Source organism: Periplaneta americana, chromosome 1 (genome assembly GCF_040183065.1).
Source record: "Periplaneta americana isolate PAMFEO1 chromosome 1, P.americana_PAMFEO1_priV1, whole genome shotgun sequence".
Classification (NCBI taxonomy): domain Eukaryota; kingdom Metazoa; phylum Arthropoda; class Insecta; order Blattodea; family Blattidae; genus Periplaneta; species Periplaneta americana.
The window spans coordinates 211040528-211058684 of NC_091117.1; the positions used below are offsets into that span (position 1 = coordinate 211040528).

Sequence of the window (18157 nt, forward strand, 5' to 3'; positions counted from 1 at the left end):
GTCAGTGTTTATGTGAATCATTGTGAATGATCCCATTTGGTAGTCTGGCCGCAAACGTCTGTGTTTATGTTACGGTTGTGTTTAATTTTCATTGTGAATGGGCCTTTACTCCTCTCTACGTATTCCAATCTCAGATTGACTATACTGTTTTCGCTGTAAGGAAAAATCCTAATGTAAACACAAGCACGTGGCTGTCATAGGCTACCCTTGATTGGCTCCCAGTCGAAACACTCACACGACGCAGGAAAATATAGTTCGTATTTGGAAACTATCATCTTGTATTATTTGAAAATAAAAAATTGAATTCTAGTTATTAAATAGTTACGATGAAACATATAACTTCACTCATATGTAAAACGATATGTAATAGAAAAGCTACTTTTATATTTTGTTATGTACTATGAACGCGTATGAATACAAACAGTAATACCGAAGTAGTCTGTTCTTGTAACAAGCTGGCGTCACTTGAGCTCGTAGTTGTTCACTTAAGCACGTGGCACCGTAGTACGGCTTCTGCGTCCTCGGTGTGTGTTTATTAAACATAAGAGTAGAAACCTCTCAAAAGGGGAGAAAAACAAATAGTCTTAAATGTATATAATAAGTTAGGCTGTGTGAGTTTTAATTACAGTAATTATAAAGTAAATGTCTCCTAAGCAAACGAATGCATAGTTTTGAGGTTAGGCCTACTTGACGAGCAACGAGAAATGTTTAACATGAAACAGAATGTAAAACAGTAGCCGGGATCATGTACTGAGAATCTATGGCGCCAAACAGCGGCCAATGAAGCCTGACTTCAGTCACGTGCTATTGTTTACATTAGGATTTTTCTTACAGCGAAAAGATTATAATCACTGAAACGTTGCGTGAGGTATTGAACGCCGAGAGAGGGGAGCTGGCCGCCGCCTAGCGGCCGAAGAATGAACCGGTACTTATCGCTGGAACGCTCTGTAGTTACTGATTAAGATAGATTAGACCCCTTCAAGAGATTTTGGAAATCTCGTGGTGCTTGCTGTTCCAGCCAACATGATATGGTTCGCCGCCGGCACGATGCTCACCTGGTCGTCACCTGCGATCCCACTGCTGCAGCGAGATGACAGCCCGTTTCGAATCACGGATGATGAGGCTTCGTGGGTGGGGTCCTTGCTGCCCCTGGGGGCCGTGTTCGGAGGCCCTCCATTCGGCATGTTGGTGAACAGGTTCGGCCGCAAGCCCACTCTCCTGGCCCTGGCCCTGCCTATGATGGTGGGATGGGTCCTCATCTTAGTCACGCACTCTGTAACATACCTCTACGTCGCCAGGTTCCTCTGCGGACTCTGTCTGGGAGGAATATCGTTCTCCGTCCACATCTACGTAGCGGAGATTTCTGAACCGTCTGTCAGGGGTCTGCTCTGCTCCATAGCACAGGTCAGTGAGGTTATAATCTCTTTTTGTACTCTGGGAGAACTCTTTAAAGACTTTATGCTCGACCATACCGAAATGTAGTAATTATACACCTGGTAGCAGCCCTTTAATGCATGTCATTAAAGTACACCTATTCATTAAAGTTCAGGTTTTCGATTATTCTCGGATATGCTATCGTAAGACAACGAGGGAAACGTCACTGAGGCTGGAAATCCAATACTGTCGCGAAAGGTTATGTTCTATTACTATAATAATTAGCGTTAATTGTAAATAATATTCAAATAAATTCAATTTGTCATCTCGTTTTTCAATTCTAAATCAATTTCCAGGTTATATCAAAATTAGTTCATGTTATTCTCTAGGTTATATCAAGGTCAATGACATTATTGTTCCTCGGAAAAAGTCAATACTTTCGCGTCTGCGCACATCTCACAATATTTACGAGCTATGCACAAGGTCACTTCCGCTCTTGGGTCAGATGCGAATAAAATGAATACTTCTGAATAATTTCAAGTTATAAATATGGTCGAGCATAAAAAGTTTTATGAAACTTGCCTATAATGGTAATTAAGACGCTCGTATGAAAATTATGAAACTCGCTTGCGCTCGTTTCATAAACAAACATACTCGCGTCTTAATTACTATCATTATAGGTTCGTTGCATAATGTACTATTATGAAGTTACAGTATACCGTTATTCCTTAGATTATTTTGAGTTTACGTGAACGTGGGCCTCTTTCCAAATAACTACTCAGTCACTTCTAATTTTGAGAATCACATCACTATTAGACAAGGAGTAATCACTTTACAACTGCTATTCATTTTACGCACTGCCAAAGAAAATGCAATATTCAATGTACAGACTTCGTTCAATAAAAAATTAATGCATTGCCTCGATTTTTAAGGACATAAATATTACAAATTGAATATTCATAGTTACATATTAGCCCGTATTATTCCCAAGTTACATCTGTACTACTCACTGGAACAAGATACAGCATTCAACTTTTCCTAACCCCTTTTTTGATTATATGGCCGGTTTAGATGGTCATGAAATCGAGATCATGAATTAAATAGGCTCTAATTCCATGGATACTTATATCTTAATGATGCTTAGTTTAGACGGCCATGGAATAGTGTTTTTTTCTCCCTGTTATTTATACTCGCTTTAACATTTTTGGTCATCTCGCGAGTTAATCTTTTGGATGAAATCCGAAGGCCAGTGTACTATTGTTGAGATTGGTTCTATTGTTGTGAACTAGATGGCGACTGTAAAAAATATAAAAATAATAATATAATACCTCGGCATCACACTTGATAAACAACTTCGATTTCATCATCATGTTGAAGCAACTCGTAACAAAGCATTAGCCAGATTCATTCATCTATGTCCATTGTTGAAGTCACCTTACATCAGACTTCCCTTGAAAAAAATCCTTTACACTTCTGTTATAAGATCTCAAATGACCTATGGCTGCGAAATCTGGAGCAATGCAAAATTCCAAATTATCAGACGTCTTCATGCTATATTATCACTGGTGCAGACTATAGAACCACCAATAAACAACTACAAGACATGCTTGAAATAGAATCATTCTACGACATTATACAGAAATTTACAGGAAACTTTCATAAGGACTTGCTGTACCACCCCAATCCTCTGATAAGAGCCCTGGCAACAAGAGTATAAAATAACAACTACAGTCAAGATCGATCACCTCAATTAAAAATATAAATGTTCCTGCTTGTTAACCATGTCTGTTAAAGTAAAAGCCTTTTAAGGCTGACACTTATGTACCATACATGTTCCTGTTAATAAAAAAAAATAATATAATATTACTGATCTACATATCCAGCTTACCAGTCTCCGTTTCTGATGAAGAAGATGGTCACACTTCATTTACATTGGCCTACTCATGTTATACTAAGCAGTATTCTTGTTAAGGCAAGGGTCCATGTGACCTGGAACTTGTAATGACTTACTTACTTACTTACTTACTTACTTACTTAGGGCCTACTTACTTACTTACTTACTTACTTACTGGCTTTTAAGGAACCCAGAGGTTCATTGCCGCCCTCACATAAGGCCGCCATTGGTCCCTATTCTGATCAAGATTTATTATTACTTACTTACTTACTTAATTACTTACTTACTTACTGGCTTTTAAGGAACCCGGAGGTTCATTGCCGCCCTCACATAAGCCCGCCATTGGTCCCTATCCTGAGCAAGATTAATCCAGTCTCTACCATCATATCCCACCTCCCTCAAATCCATTTTAATATTATCTTACCACCTACGTCTCGGCCTCCCCAAAGCTCTTTTTCCCTCCGGCCTCCCAACTAACACTCTATTTGCATTTCTGGATTCGCCCATACGTGCTACATGTCCTGCCCATCTCAAACGTCTGGATTTTATGTTCCTAATTATGTCAGGTGAAGAATACAATGCGTGCAGCTCTGCGTTGTGTAACTTTCTCCATTCTCCTGTAACTTCATCCCTCTTAACCCCAAATATTTTCCTAAGAACCTTATTCTCAAACACCCTTAATCTCTATTCCTCTCTCAAAGTGAGAGTCCAAGTTTCACAACCATACAGAACAACCGGTAATATAACTGTTTTATAAATTCAAAATTTCAGATTTTTTGACAGAAGACTAGATGACAAAAGCTTCTCAACCGAATAATAACAGGCATTTCCCATATTTATTCTGCGTTTAATTTCCTCCCGAGTGTTATTTATATTTGTTACTGTTGCTCCAAGATATTTGAATTTTTCCACTTCTTCGAAAGATAAATCTCCAATTTTTATATTTCCATTTCGTACAATATTCTGGTCACGAGACATAATCATATACTTAGTCTTTTCGGGATTTACTTCCAACCCTATCGCTTTACTTGCTTCAACTAGAATTTCCGCTTTTTCCCTAATCGTTTGTGGATTTTCTCCTAGCATATTCACGTCATCCGCATAGACAAGAAGCTGATGTAACCCATTCAACTTCAATTATTATTATTATTATTATTATTATTATTATTATTATTATTATTATTATTATTATTATTATTATTATTAGTTTATATAAACGTGGGCCTCTTTCCGAATAACTATGCAGTTACTTTCCATTTTGAAAAGTACATCACTACAGCTCGCCTACGTAGACCTGCTGGGCCGAAGAATGACATTGCACTCTGCTATCAGAGGGTTGGCCAGCATATCTTCGAAGGTCGTGCTAGATATCCAGGCGCTTGGCCACGTGCATAACAGTAGGAAGTACTATCAGTTTAAATACGGTGTGTTCTAAGTATCATTTTGCTCAGAGATAACCAAATCTAACACATAAACAAAAGTACCGGTACAATGTTTAAAAACCACTAATTATTCTTTTGCGATCTGGGAACTAAAGCAACAAAAAAGTTTTTCCAGGCTAAATTGCATATAAGAATATGCCAATTCACGAAAAAATATCAAAATTATATAACTTGTAATCATTGAACTGTTGTTAATAATATAATAGTATCCCAATTATTAATAACTCTTGGTTATATTGGTGAAATCATTTAATTATACCTATTATAACAACCACATGCCATTCTTATGTTTCTAAGTATTTTTTTCTTGTGAAAGAAATTGATATTAATACTTAAAAATGTTTTAATACTTTATTAATTTAATTAATGACGATGGTCCAAAAACAGTATGCAATATATGTGCGTTAATTGTATAACAAATTCTCGGACATTGAAAAAACGAGCGAAGCAAAGTTTGTTTGTTTGTTTGTTTGTTTTTAAATTTTCCTCGATCCTCTTATAACGCACTTACCACACTTGTATTGGAATATACTATTTCACGTCAGCGTAAAAATAAAATATAATTTTCTACGCCAATAAATGACGTGTAATTTACGTAAAAACATAACGAGCAAATAACCTTACAAACTCTGGTTGAGAGCCATTAACTTAGTTATGTAGGCCTAACACTTTCTTTTAGTGTTATTTCAATTTATACTTCAAAGATTCTCATCCACAAGTGCAATAAAAATGTTGCTATTATTATTATTATTATTATTATTATTATTATTATTATTATTATTATTATTATTATTACTATCATTCTACAATATACAGTCTACAAATTATATACCTATAGGTTAACAACTGGAAAAACTCCGTTGTAGTAGGTTACTAAACCTTACCGCTGCGCTGGAGGCGAAGTCCAAGTTTCCCTCCATTAATCTGAACCATTGTCGCTACTGATTGACAAGTTATCTGATGCATCACTGCTATCAGTTAAACATTCTCGTAACTAAAATATTCTGTCAGATTCACTGTCTGTTACATTAGCACTAGAAAAATATTGTTCTTTGATATTTTCAATGTGCTCAACACATTTTTTTCCACTTGTCTTTTCCATATTCTGCGAGAAGGCGGAGACACAATCGTTCCTTTACGTCAAGTGGGGACCCAATTTCTGTTACAAAAATCCAATTGAAAAGACAGGAGACAACTGACTGAACATTTTAGTCTGTCCCTTTAAGTAAATGAGACCAATCAAAACAATAAATGCTTATTTTTAAAGCATGGTTGGGTTTTGAAGATAAATAATGTTTAGGTACGCGCTACTTGACGGTCCGCAAGCAGTCAGACTAAACTTACCAACAACAATATCTTGTTGATTCATTCTATTAACATGGCGGTTTTGCAACATAAAGTAGAATCTATTCAGATGATTTCATACACTGCAACTACCCACTTAACTCTTCAAGAAAAAAGTTTATCATTGATCAATTTTATACTTCAAAAACATATTTTCCCATACTACAGTAGTATAAAACAAACCTCAAATTAAGACGTCTTACATTTGTTATATTGCGGTGACTCAAACATCTTAAAAATCTGCAAACAATACTCTTAACCATGATTTTTTCCTTATTAGAATCTGACTACTACTTTTTAAATTATTATTAAGTATAAAAAAAATGCGAAAATATAATGCTTCATTGAAAGCCTACATAAGTAACGCCTTCTTCCGTTATTGGCTGACAATTAGGAAGGAGGAGGTGGATAGTACAGGGACATCATTTTATTTTTACTAACATTTTTAATATTAACCTGGCTATACCTTTAGAGAACCGGAAACACCGTTAGCTACCTCCTTCCACGACTGGAATTCGATGATACCGGCGTAAAACACAAACAAATCACTTTACTAGGTATGGGAGGGAAGAAAAGTAGTTCATCCATTTACGTAAACTATGAAATATCGCGATTTTGAGTTCGATAATTTTCATTAGGCTTTTGTTTAATCAAAATGCAGTACTGTATTAAGAATAAGTGTTTTTACTCACGAACTGAGTTATCCATGCGAAAGTATTCATTATGCAGTGTATATTATACTGTGTACAGCACATTAGCGTGCACTATAGAGAATGAAATTCAATTGAAAAATAATCATAATATGGATATTTAAACACATTTTTGAAAATAGTGGCCGTTCATTTCGATACAGGCTTCAGTTCTTTTGTGCATAATATCGCACTATAGACTATTGCATCTAATTCCAATTGCCAGTTTCGTCCTTCGTACTAGTAACTCATGTTGAAATAATTCTGTACCTACTCTATAAAAAGAGTACCTTATGTACTGTAAATTCCATCTTCACTTCTGCCCGACCCGCACAGATAAAATTACTCAGACATGCTATCTACTGTCCGTCCAAGTGGTTATGCCGCAGGATCGTAGAAAGGGGGGAATCACGTGACAGTTAATTACTTAACGAGGCCCTTTTATTTAAGTTATTTTAAACAGTTGTATAATATTACGTAAACGTCCAATTCCTAACAGAAATTAATGTTTTCAGAAAAGAGCTAAGACAGCCCTGCTTTTACAGAGGGGCGAGCAGAAGCAGGTGGGGGAAATCGGGATGCGACGTAGGCAAACGGACTGTACCTGTGCGAAAATATGATTCAATATTGAAAGCTCTTTCGTCACTGGAAAACGCGAACATATTTTTGGAACGTACTATACTCAATAACTCAGTGCTGTTTACTATATGCGGCCTTGATTCTGTCTGGAGAACAGTTGAAACTTCATTAGTAGGAGGGGTGGGAGTGAAGTACATTCAAAAACTCAGGTACAATAAAAATTGAAGTAAAAATAAAATTATGTCCCTGTATATTGTGTCACTCTTTAAGATTGAAGCATGCGCAGACCAATGGAGTTTTCTAAGTTCCCTTATAGTAACGGAATGACTGACTGTGGTAGTCACACTTTGAAGATAATATATGACTTGCAGGTGACATGTAACCTAGGCATCCTGTGTTCCTACGCAGTGGGGGCATCGGGCAGCTACCTCGCGCTGAACATCACGTGCCTGGCAATACCTGTCATCTTCTTGCTCATGTTCGTCTGGATGCCCGAGTCGCCGCACTATCTGATATCCCAGAACGACGTCGAAGGAGCCAGGAAGTCGCTACAGTGGCTCAGAGGGAAGAACTGTAACATAGACCACGAGCTGCAGATACTGACGGTAAGCAGCGCTTACTTCAAGGACAAAGCTTCGTGGCTAATATTTAATGTTACTTTTACAACTATTCAGCGTTATACATATTTTGCTCTATCGAGTATCGTGCAGCCCAAGTTCCCAAGTTCAGACTGTAGATATGTAAGAGTTGATGAAAATCTTTCACGTAGTTTGCTTAGGAAGGTTAGTAAAGCAGTGGTTTATTACGGCCTTAAGCTTTCTAGGAAAAGAAGGAATGAAAAATAAGTATGCTTATGGAAAATTTGAAATATATACAGAATGTAACAAAAATATGAAATAAAATTTTGGACACGAGTTCTCCACACCAAAATAATATATATATATATATATATATATATATATATATATATATATATATATATATATATATATATATATATATATCCGTAAGTGTCTGGTTTATGAGTTATTTACCAACGATTACAAATAGAGATTTATAATTATTCAACTGATCGATTTATAGTGACACATTAACAATGTTTTCAACTCTCAATTATTCACAATAAATGCTCAAAATGTCATCCTGTACCTGTATCGATTGGCATAAACTTTGTAATGTTTACATGTGCTTAAGGGGAGTTGGTCATTATCGCATGAAAAATAATGGTAAACATAGCCTATCTTCAAGCAGTCATAAATATAATACTATTTATCAGAGGTCTTTCATTTTTGTTAGCTATGTGTCTATGCATATTAAGCTTTAAAATGAAAAAGAATGGATACTCTAGAGTAAATCTTTATCCTTAAATTAATTTTTTTAATTAAGCACATTTTTTTTTTATAAATTCACTATATGTCTGTGATTAGGTACACTCTATTCACTTATTATAGCACATATTGAATTTAAAATTTGATCACTTACTGTTAATAGATACTAAAACATACCCTACTAAAATTATTCATTTATCTGTAATATTATGGGCATAGGACTTATAGAAATCATCACCGTGAATAAATTTTAAAAAATTGAAGATTAGTATAAGCCCTATGCCCATAGTATTACAGATATTTTAATAATTTTAGTAGTGTATGTTTTAGTATCTATTAGCAGTAAGTGGCCAAAATTTTAATTCAATGTGTGCTATGATAAGTGAATAGAGTGTACCTAATCACAGATATGTAGTGAATTTATATAAAAAAATGTTTAAATTTAACAATTAATTTAAGGGTAGGATTTACACTAGATTAACCATTCTTTTTTCATTTTAAAGCTTAATATGTATACATATATCACTAAAAAAATGAAATAGCTGTGATAAATAGTATTATATTTATGACTGCTTGAAGATAGGCTATTTTTATCATTACTTTGCATGCGATAACGTCCAATTCCCCTTAAATACCAAACGAAGTTTCTATATGAAAGTTGTTTATAAAGATCTTCTCTATCATACCTAAAAGTTTGTGATAAAATCAGAGAATCACTCTGTAACGAAACGACTAAAAGTAGTTAAAGTTTGAGTTGAATTGAACATTACTTTTATGATGTAAATAAGTTTTAGATCACAAAAACAGAGAGGTAAAGAATGAAATAATTTCTAGTTACGAAATATTTATTGTAGACTTAAATGGCTTAAATACTCTTAAGTTTTCTTTCTCAACACAGGTAGTATCTCAAGAGAACGCGACAAACAAAGTTTCTTCGAAAGACGCCTTCACTGACGCTGTGGCTATCAAGGCCCTCTTAATCTCGGTTGGCTTGATAATTGCCCAACAAATGGGCGGTGTGTCCGTCATCTTCTTCAACACACAAGGAATCTTCAATGCTACTGGCAGCGAACTATCTGACACTCTGAGTTCTGTCATCGTGGGACTGGCCATGGCCGTCATGGCATTCGTAACTACTCCTATCGTGGACCGTGTGGGCAGGTAAATAGTCGAACAAATACAAAAGCATTACGTAGCTAGCAGTGTTGTATTCTGGGTTATCTCATCTTACGCTCTAGTACAGAGTGTCTGACTTTAGCTGTTCAGTTTTGTTTAGGCAGCCCAAATACCAGTCAAGACATATGGAAGGTATTTAATTGTTTCGAAGGCGAAATCAGGGATCTGTGTCACGTCCATTGACATCGCAACGTGAATTTTACGTATTTTAATTTTCATGAGATAATATGTTAAACATGCTAGTAAATATAGTACAGATGTGGACAAATTATTAGACTAAATTAATTATACACGTATGTGCAACGAAGCTGAATTTATCGGTAGAAATAATGAACAAAAATGTATTTTGCACAGATATAATGAACAGAAAATTGAGTCTTGAGGTTACTAATATTTTGTGAACATTCCCTTATTCTTTATTAACACGTTGATTTTGTCAGGGATGCTGGAAACCAAAGTTTGACACTTTCTTTAAATATAAGCATCATTTAGCCAGATATCAGACAGTGCTTAAATGAGTCCATGTTTTGTTGTAAGCCTCTTTTTGTTCACTTTCTTCTTCAGTATAGATCAGAGATTTTCAATTTCGTTCATGTCCGGTCTTCTTGCAGGCCATGGGAGAATATCTTCTGCAGTATACAATTAAAACACCAGTAGTACAACATAGCCAGAAAAAAATATACTTAACCATTGGAAAAATATACCAGAAGATGTAAAGAATCACATTTTATATTATTTAAATTTATATACAAATACAATTTATATACAATACAAATTTATATTTAAATATCCTAATCTTGTCAATTCTAATGGTTCTAGTATTAAATTTAAAAAGTTATGTATGGATTTTATAAAAATTGAAAAATTGTAAATTTAAATTTATATATTATAATTGCAGAGTAGATATAAGAAAAATTGTATTGTATAATTATTAATTTCAATTCAGGAATCCGCCCCTGAGCACGAGTTCCGCTCTTTCAGGGGCGAGCTAAAGTTTTTCTGCATATATTATATTTTATGTTACGATTATTAGCAAAATAATAAATAAATAAAATAAATATTTACAACTATATGGGACTCTGTGAATTATACTGACAGTTGATATGACGAATTATATTATGTTTCCAAGAAAACGTTTTAGTCTAATAATTTGTCCACGTCTGTATGTTAATTATTTATTTTCTTTCGGCTTTTCAGTGTTCCTTCTTGTCACGTTTATCGTTGCATACTGTTTTATCGAGCTATTTAATGGTTTCGAAGGCGGAATCAGGGATATGTAGGCTATAACATCCACTGACATCGTGACTTGAATGTTACGAATTTTAGTATTAGTTCTAGTTTATCGAGTCATTTATTCCTCTTACATCTTAATACACGCAAGTTAACCCAAATCCATCAATTTAATTATTTTTTTGTTTATTTTGGGATAACCTCCAGATTCATGAGAGTATAGTCTACTATACTATACTTCTTACATCATTATGATATAAGATATAGGAAAGACTGTTGTACCTTTAGCATAGTGTACCTTTGAACATTTTTTTTTTCTTATTTTTGCTGCTACCTAGAGGACTCAAACTGAAGTAGATTGAAGAGAAAGCCGCTAAGTAGCTCTGGTCATAGTTTCGGTTTGATTTATTGCAAGGTGTGAGTTCTGTGGACAAAACAATTTTTTTAGTACCAAAAGTAGGCTAAATATTTCGTTCATTGTTATATGTTTTCTAACACGAGACCAAATGTATTTGTGACTATCAATCAAGAACGGTGTGTTTCCTATCATTAACATACTGTAACTTTTAATTCTAACAAGAATGTAACTTTATTGTTTCAATAATAGTACTCTATAATTTAGTTTAAATACTCCCGTCAGCAATGGAATTTCCACTCCACACAGCAACACAGTATTCGTTATTGCACTCCACAAACGACAATGACGATTTACTTGGATTATTGAGAACAACAATGTACTGCTAATCTTAACTAATGTTCATAAAGCATTATTTACAAATCAGAACTGTCAGTTCTCAGTTCACAGTTCGTTTGCCTTGGCTAGTTCTTCTAACTCGGTCACTCGAGTTCACAGTATCTCGAACCCCAGACCTTCAGGGACAGTCCACTGAACTTCGAACTCAGGTCCCCCAACTGCGGTCCACTGCACTCGAACTCAGGACTTCGGACGCTCACACAGCTGCGGATACACTCAAGTCGAACTCCGGTCTCGAAGCTGGCTTCACTGCTACACAAGACTGTCTGGCTTGCTGTCCAACGACTAGAACAACTGCTCTCAGCTCACTTGCGTCTCTTCTTTTATAACCAAACCATAGTTTCGAGAAAGAACGATGCTGGAAATTTCTACGGATGTCCAGAAGATGGTACCTCCCGAATTCTCTGGATTTCTTCCCTCTCTGCCGCGGTCGCCGTCTCTCCTCTCCTCTCTACGCCACAGCACATGCCCCAGGAAGCAGATGCGCGTGCAACTTCATTTGCCGCGCCGAGCCACGGCCGACTTTGCCCTCCTTCTGCCGGTCGTGAGATCGTTTCCCGGCTGTCACAATACAGTATGTTAATTTCCATTATTTATTCGAATCTCTAGTTTTGGCAGCCACATTTGTTTAAACGTGCACCCTCTTGTTCCTTTGAACACAAAACATCTTATACCATGGAACATGTTACGAGGTACACGATACTATCGGTGTTTTTTTTTTTTTTTTAAGATCATGGCACGAAGTAAGTCTGGAGTTAAGAGGTCCCCAATTGATCCGGATGCCTTGAAGAAAGCTGTTGAAGACGTTATGGCTCCTCTAGGAAATAAAATCTCAATCAGAGAAGACTGCACTGGTTTATGATGGAAAATACATTTTAAATATGATTGTCAGTTTTTACAGCTATGTTCCCACCTATATTCCATGTGTTCCAAGGTACAAGAGGGTGTGTTCCAAAGTACACATTTGAACACATTACATATTCCGTCATTTTATTTTACCGACGGCAGGATTCGAACTTCTATAGCTACTGCTGTTGTTTTCGTATGTTTTTTCCATAAATTAGGTATTTCAGTTTCCCTTTTTAAAGTAGTATTAACTAGAACCTTCTAGTATCACCTGGAATCGGAGTTAGAAATTAAAAGCACGAAAGGAAGAACCGGAAATCGAACTCTCTCAGAGATTACTTGTCACTAATCTATCTCATCAACCATTACTTAACGTTATCACTGACAGTGGGACTACTCGTCATTAACATATCTCCATCACTACCGTACTTAACTTCAACAAAGACGGTGACACTATTTGTCACTAAATTATCTCATCAAACTCTACTTAATTTTATCGCTTTCAGAGGGACTACTTGTCACTAATCTATCTCATCAGCCATTAGTTAACGTTATCACTGACAGTGGGACTACTTGTCATTAACATATCTCCAACACTACCGTACTTAACTTCAACAAAGACGGTGAAACTATTTGTCACTAAATTATCTCATCAAACTCTACTTAATTTTGTCGCTGTCAGAGGGACTACTTGTCACTAATCTATCTCATCAATCATTACTTTACGTTATCACTGACATTTGGACTACTTGTCATTAACATTTCTTCAATCAACAATAACGGTAAGGCTATTTGTCACTAACATATCTCCTCATCAAACACTACTTAATTTTATCGCTGTCAGAGGGACCACTTGTCACTAATCTATCTCTTCATAAAACCCTATCTAACATCATCACTGATAAGGAGATTATTTGTCACTTATCTCCATCCTCACCAATCTTTACATAGGCCTAGCCTTATCATTGACAGAGGGCCAATTTGTCACCGTTTATCTTTTCATCAAACCCTACATATTCTTACACCTGACAATGGGGCTATTTGTTAAGGCTGGTTCACAATAAACCGGGAACGAGAACCAGAATGAAAACGAGAAGCAGAGGACGTGAATATGAACATTTTTTATTCACAATAAACCGAGAACGTAGACGACTATGCATGTCAATAACGATATGTAAAGTCGATACTACGCATTCTGATGTTATTTGTGTATAATTGACCAATGGCGTTCTCTCATGAGTACAAGGCAGCCAACATAAACACAGGTTAACCAACTTCGAAATTTCAACTGAAACATTTCATTAGGTACGGTACTATAAATATGCCCATGCATCTTTATTATCACAACCTATTTTAAGTCTACCATAACGTAAAATAATTAGAGAAGAAACATTTGTAATAGAACAAAAATGAACACAACAGTAGTTATTGAATTGAAGCAGGAATATGTAGTGTGTAATACAACCAATACAGTAATAAAATATGATTCGCTTCCGATCGGTGTTCAAAGATGCAGCTATTGAAAGCCACGTATTCTCCTTCATTTTCTCATCTTTATACGAGGCGCCGCTTATCGTAAACTTGAGGATTTTCCTCAACACTCAATATTAGAATCTCATCAAATAAAACTTGCTCCATGATGCACAGCACAGAACAAAATAATGCATAGGTTATGTCACGGTCTTCTTGCTACAAAATATACGACAAAATAGCTTTTAGATGGCAATAGAATGAATCTAGTGGGCTGTGATCGGAAACGTGAACGTCAAAGTTGAAATTTGGCCAACTCTCCTGGGCTCCGGCAAGCTTTTCGTTAATTGTGAATGCTCACATTTAAATGTACACATTTTAACAATTTTACCGTTTTCGTTTTCGTTCCGATTCTCGTGTCCGGTTTATTGTGAACCAGCCTTTAGTAGGAGTGAGGAGAAAGAGGGAAGGAAGGAATTAACATTTTTCCCGATAACAACAATACAGATGAAAGTCACGCCTATTATCTTTTCTTTTTGTTTGCTTTTCTTTTCGAAAACTTCTTCCTTTCGTTTGAATAAATTTATTCTCTATTTAGTTACAGATATATTGTCGACAATTATGGGATTATTTAGTTTTTTGTGACTGTAATTGTTCATTATTTGCACAAGCACCCAGCTTCGGAAAAATTCCCCGCAACGGCAGATCTCTTCTATCAAAATGTGGCCCTAGTGTAGGCCTACCAACATACACGAATTTTGTTGCAACAAAATACTAGGGATAATAATTTAATTATTTAAGCAATGGTAGAACACTGCAAAAAGAAATGGGAATACCTCATGAGAATCTTCGACGGAAAAATTTTTTGTTCACCACAAATTTCAATAGAGCTCTACGAAGTTTAGACCTGTTGGGAAGCTGCCCCCCTTGATGCCAATCGACAGAAGTAGGCTACGTGCCGATACCGGCTTTCTCCTTCTCCCTTCCTCATCTCCATTTTCATCCTCACCCATTTCTTACACTACACTTAGGCCTACACGAACACTTACATATGCACTCACACTAGTACACAATATAACTCACCACAGATACTAATCATGCACAGCGTGGCCCGCCGAAGTGGCGTGCAACTTGAAAATGGGCCACAGTCCTGCCATCTGTCAGAAATATGTGGACCTCGAATCACGCAAGTGAAGTGGATAGACATTGGACACACACACACACACACACACACACAAACACACAGTACTATAATTGCGTGGAACGTTGAAGTGATTGTTTATGCTGTGTATGAAATAAATTAAACATTATTATTATACGTCTTACATTATTAAGAGTTATTTTGTTTCCTTTGAGATATGCTGCGTCGGTCTGCTGTCGCTAAGAAGCAATGATGTGTTGCGGGTTGCGTGTGCTTGCTTCTGCTAAGGAGCGTGGAATATTACAGATATTTTTTCCCAAAGAGGTGTCCACTTACACCAGAGATGGGCATCGTGCCTCACTTGAGAATTTGTGCCTCACTGACCTTCACAGAGCTTATCGCTCTGAGTGACATCATCTTCACAATCCCCGTTCCTCCCTCACGTAGCTCCTAGGCGTGGGCAGGTTCTATATCAGTTTCATAAGCAATATCAATGGTGGCACAATGGCATTATCAAAGCAGTGTGTACGCATTAGAAAACGATTATTTCCTGAGAAATGGGAGGAAGAGTTTTTTTGCTGCTTAAAAGGGGAGAACATACGATGTATGTTATGCTCGAAAATCCTATTAGGCATTAATAAATTTAATATACAACGACATTAATCCTTATGTCATAAAGAACATGCTGAATTAGAAGGTAAGACAAATTAAATGTTATTTTTCGTACTATTCCGAAGAAAATTGATGATCTTAACATTTGCATAGTATACTAAATACGACATTACACTTTAAACACGCTGCATTAAAACGTACAAGGAATTAAATGTTGTTTGTACGTATTATTTCCAAAAGAAATTTATAAAAAATATATCAAATGTGCGTAGAAAACGAAATATGATTTTCTGAAATTATTTTAGGTCGAGAACGTGCAAATCTATTAAGTAATCTTGAGAAACGCCAGAATATTCAATAAAATAAACGTAGACAACGTGATGGAATATTATTGGCTAGTTACGCAATTTCTCGCCTGAGATTTAAATCAATTCAGCGACGGAGAAACAGTAAAGAGGTTTATGATTAAAGTTGCCGAATTAATTTGCCAAATTGAATAAAAGTTTTCGAGTCTCTCACGTTAACCAAGCGCTGTCCTAATAATTCGCCACTGACCGCCTTAGCTATTACGATAAGGTGACGCAGGTCACAGCAGTTTATATTTCCCATCCTACTCTGCAGTCTCCTCTCCTAGTAAACAAACTATTTCAAATCGAGTGCCTCACGTAGCCGAAAATTGTGCCCATGTATGACTTATACATTCCACGTTGAAAAATTACTTAATAAGGGGAAGTGTTTCAGGAAAACTTGCTTCACTACTGCAGATAATGCGCATAATCTGCAAGTACGCGATTAGGCAGGCATTCAGTGAAGAAACACACGCTGACGTGTTTCAAGATTACAGTAGCGAAGTACCGTAAGTCATAGTTCCAGTCAACAACCCCACCCACTCCAACAAATTGTCCAATGTGCTGCTGACAACTGGAAGTTTCTATGGAATCCAGTTAAAACACTTTATTTAACTTTTGAAAGCATCTTTATAATCTTATAATCTTGAAAGCAGAGCTAGACAGTAACTTGCATATATTTCCAAATAAATGCATTTCACTATTGAACACGTAATTAAATATATTATTTGTATTGTATTGTACTGTATTTAATTACATTTCATGATATTCGTACATCACTTCACAGCTTGAATATGGAACATGTAAAAAAAAAAAACTAAAATGTTTTAATTCATAGTCGCAGTCTATTTTAAATATATATAGAAAAGTTTTACAATATATTATAGTAGCCTACAACACAAGGAGTTAGTATCGTTACTTAATAGAAGATAGAAATATTCATGCAGTGTTGTTGAATGCTGTAAATTCACCTACAGAATAGAAGGCGTGAGAAATTAGGTACTTCTTTAATTTGGCACTAAATAATCTTATATTTTGAGTTTCATTTTTTATATCCATAGGGAGGCCATTAAAAATTTTTACTGTCATGTAACGTACTCCTTGTTGCTAGCGAGATAAATTTGCCGATGGAGTATGAAAGTCATTTTTAAGAGTATTTTTTATGCTATGAGCTGTGGAATTAGAAAGTTTTCACGATTACATACATGAAGAAATATACTGGCAAGCCATGGGCATTATTTGTAGTTTTTTAAAAATGGTCCTACACGATTCCCTGGATTTGGAACCTACTATTATTCTAATTACTTTTTTTTTGTAGTAGGATTATACTGTTATTATCTGTACAATTTTCCTAGAATATTATTTCAAAATTCATTACAGTGGAAGTATGAAAAATATATTGTTTTTAGTGTTGATATATACTATCTCTCTCTCTTTCTCCCCCCTCTCTCTCTCTTATCCAGCGGCGTAGCTCAGTCGGTTAAGGCGCTTGCCTGCCAATTCGAAGTTGCGTTCGGGTGCGGGTTCGATTCCCTTCTGAGCTGATTACCTGGTTGGGTTTTTTCCGAGGTTTTCCCCAACCATAAGGCAAATGTAAATTAATCTATGGCGAATTCTTGGACTCATCTCGTCAAATATCATCTCGCTATCACCAACTGCATCGACGCTAAATAACCTCGTAGTTGATACAGCGTCGTTAAATAACCAAAGTAAAAAAAAATATTATCTCTTGCATAGATCTAATAGCAAAACATGCTGAATTTAGTTTTCAGAGAATTTCTTTAATTTTGGAGGTAATTATCACCTTGGAAGATATGATTTTATTTATAACAATTATTATAAAATTCCTATGTAATATACATAGTAATATATCCCCAATGTTTAATTTATTCAGATAATTTAATTTAATTTATTCACATAATGATAAATAT

The 18157-nt window shown here is 35.7% G+C and overlaps 1 protein-coding gene across 2 annotated transcripts in view; it reads left to right on the forward strand.

Annotated features, from left to right (window-relative positions):
- Positions 1–18157, forward strand: part of LOC138707537 (facilitated trehalose transporter Tret1-like) — a 33652-nt gene that overhangs the window by 10074 nt on the left and 5421 nt on the right. For both annotated transcript variants that reach the window (XM_069837084.1, XM_069837092.1), the window contains 3 exons: positions 1019–1404; positions 7694–7927; positions 9549–9811. In XM_069837084.1, the coding sequence (XP_069693185.1) occupies positions 1019–1404; positions 7694–7927; positions 9549–9811 (883 nt within the window). The remainder of the gene's footprint in view (positions 1–1018; positions 1405–7693; positions 7928–9548; positions 9812–18157) is intronic.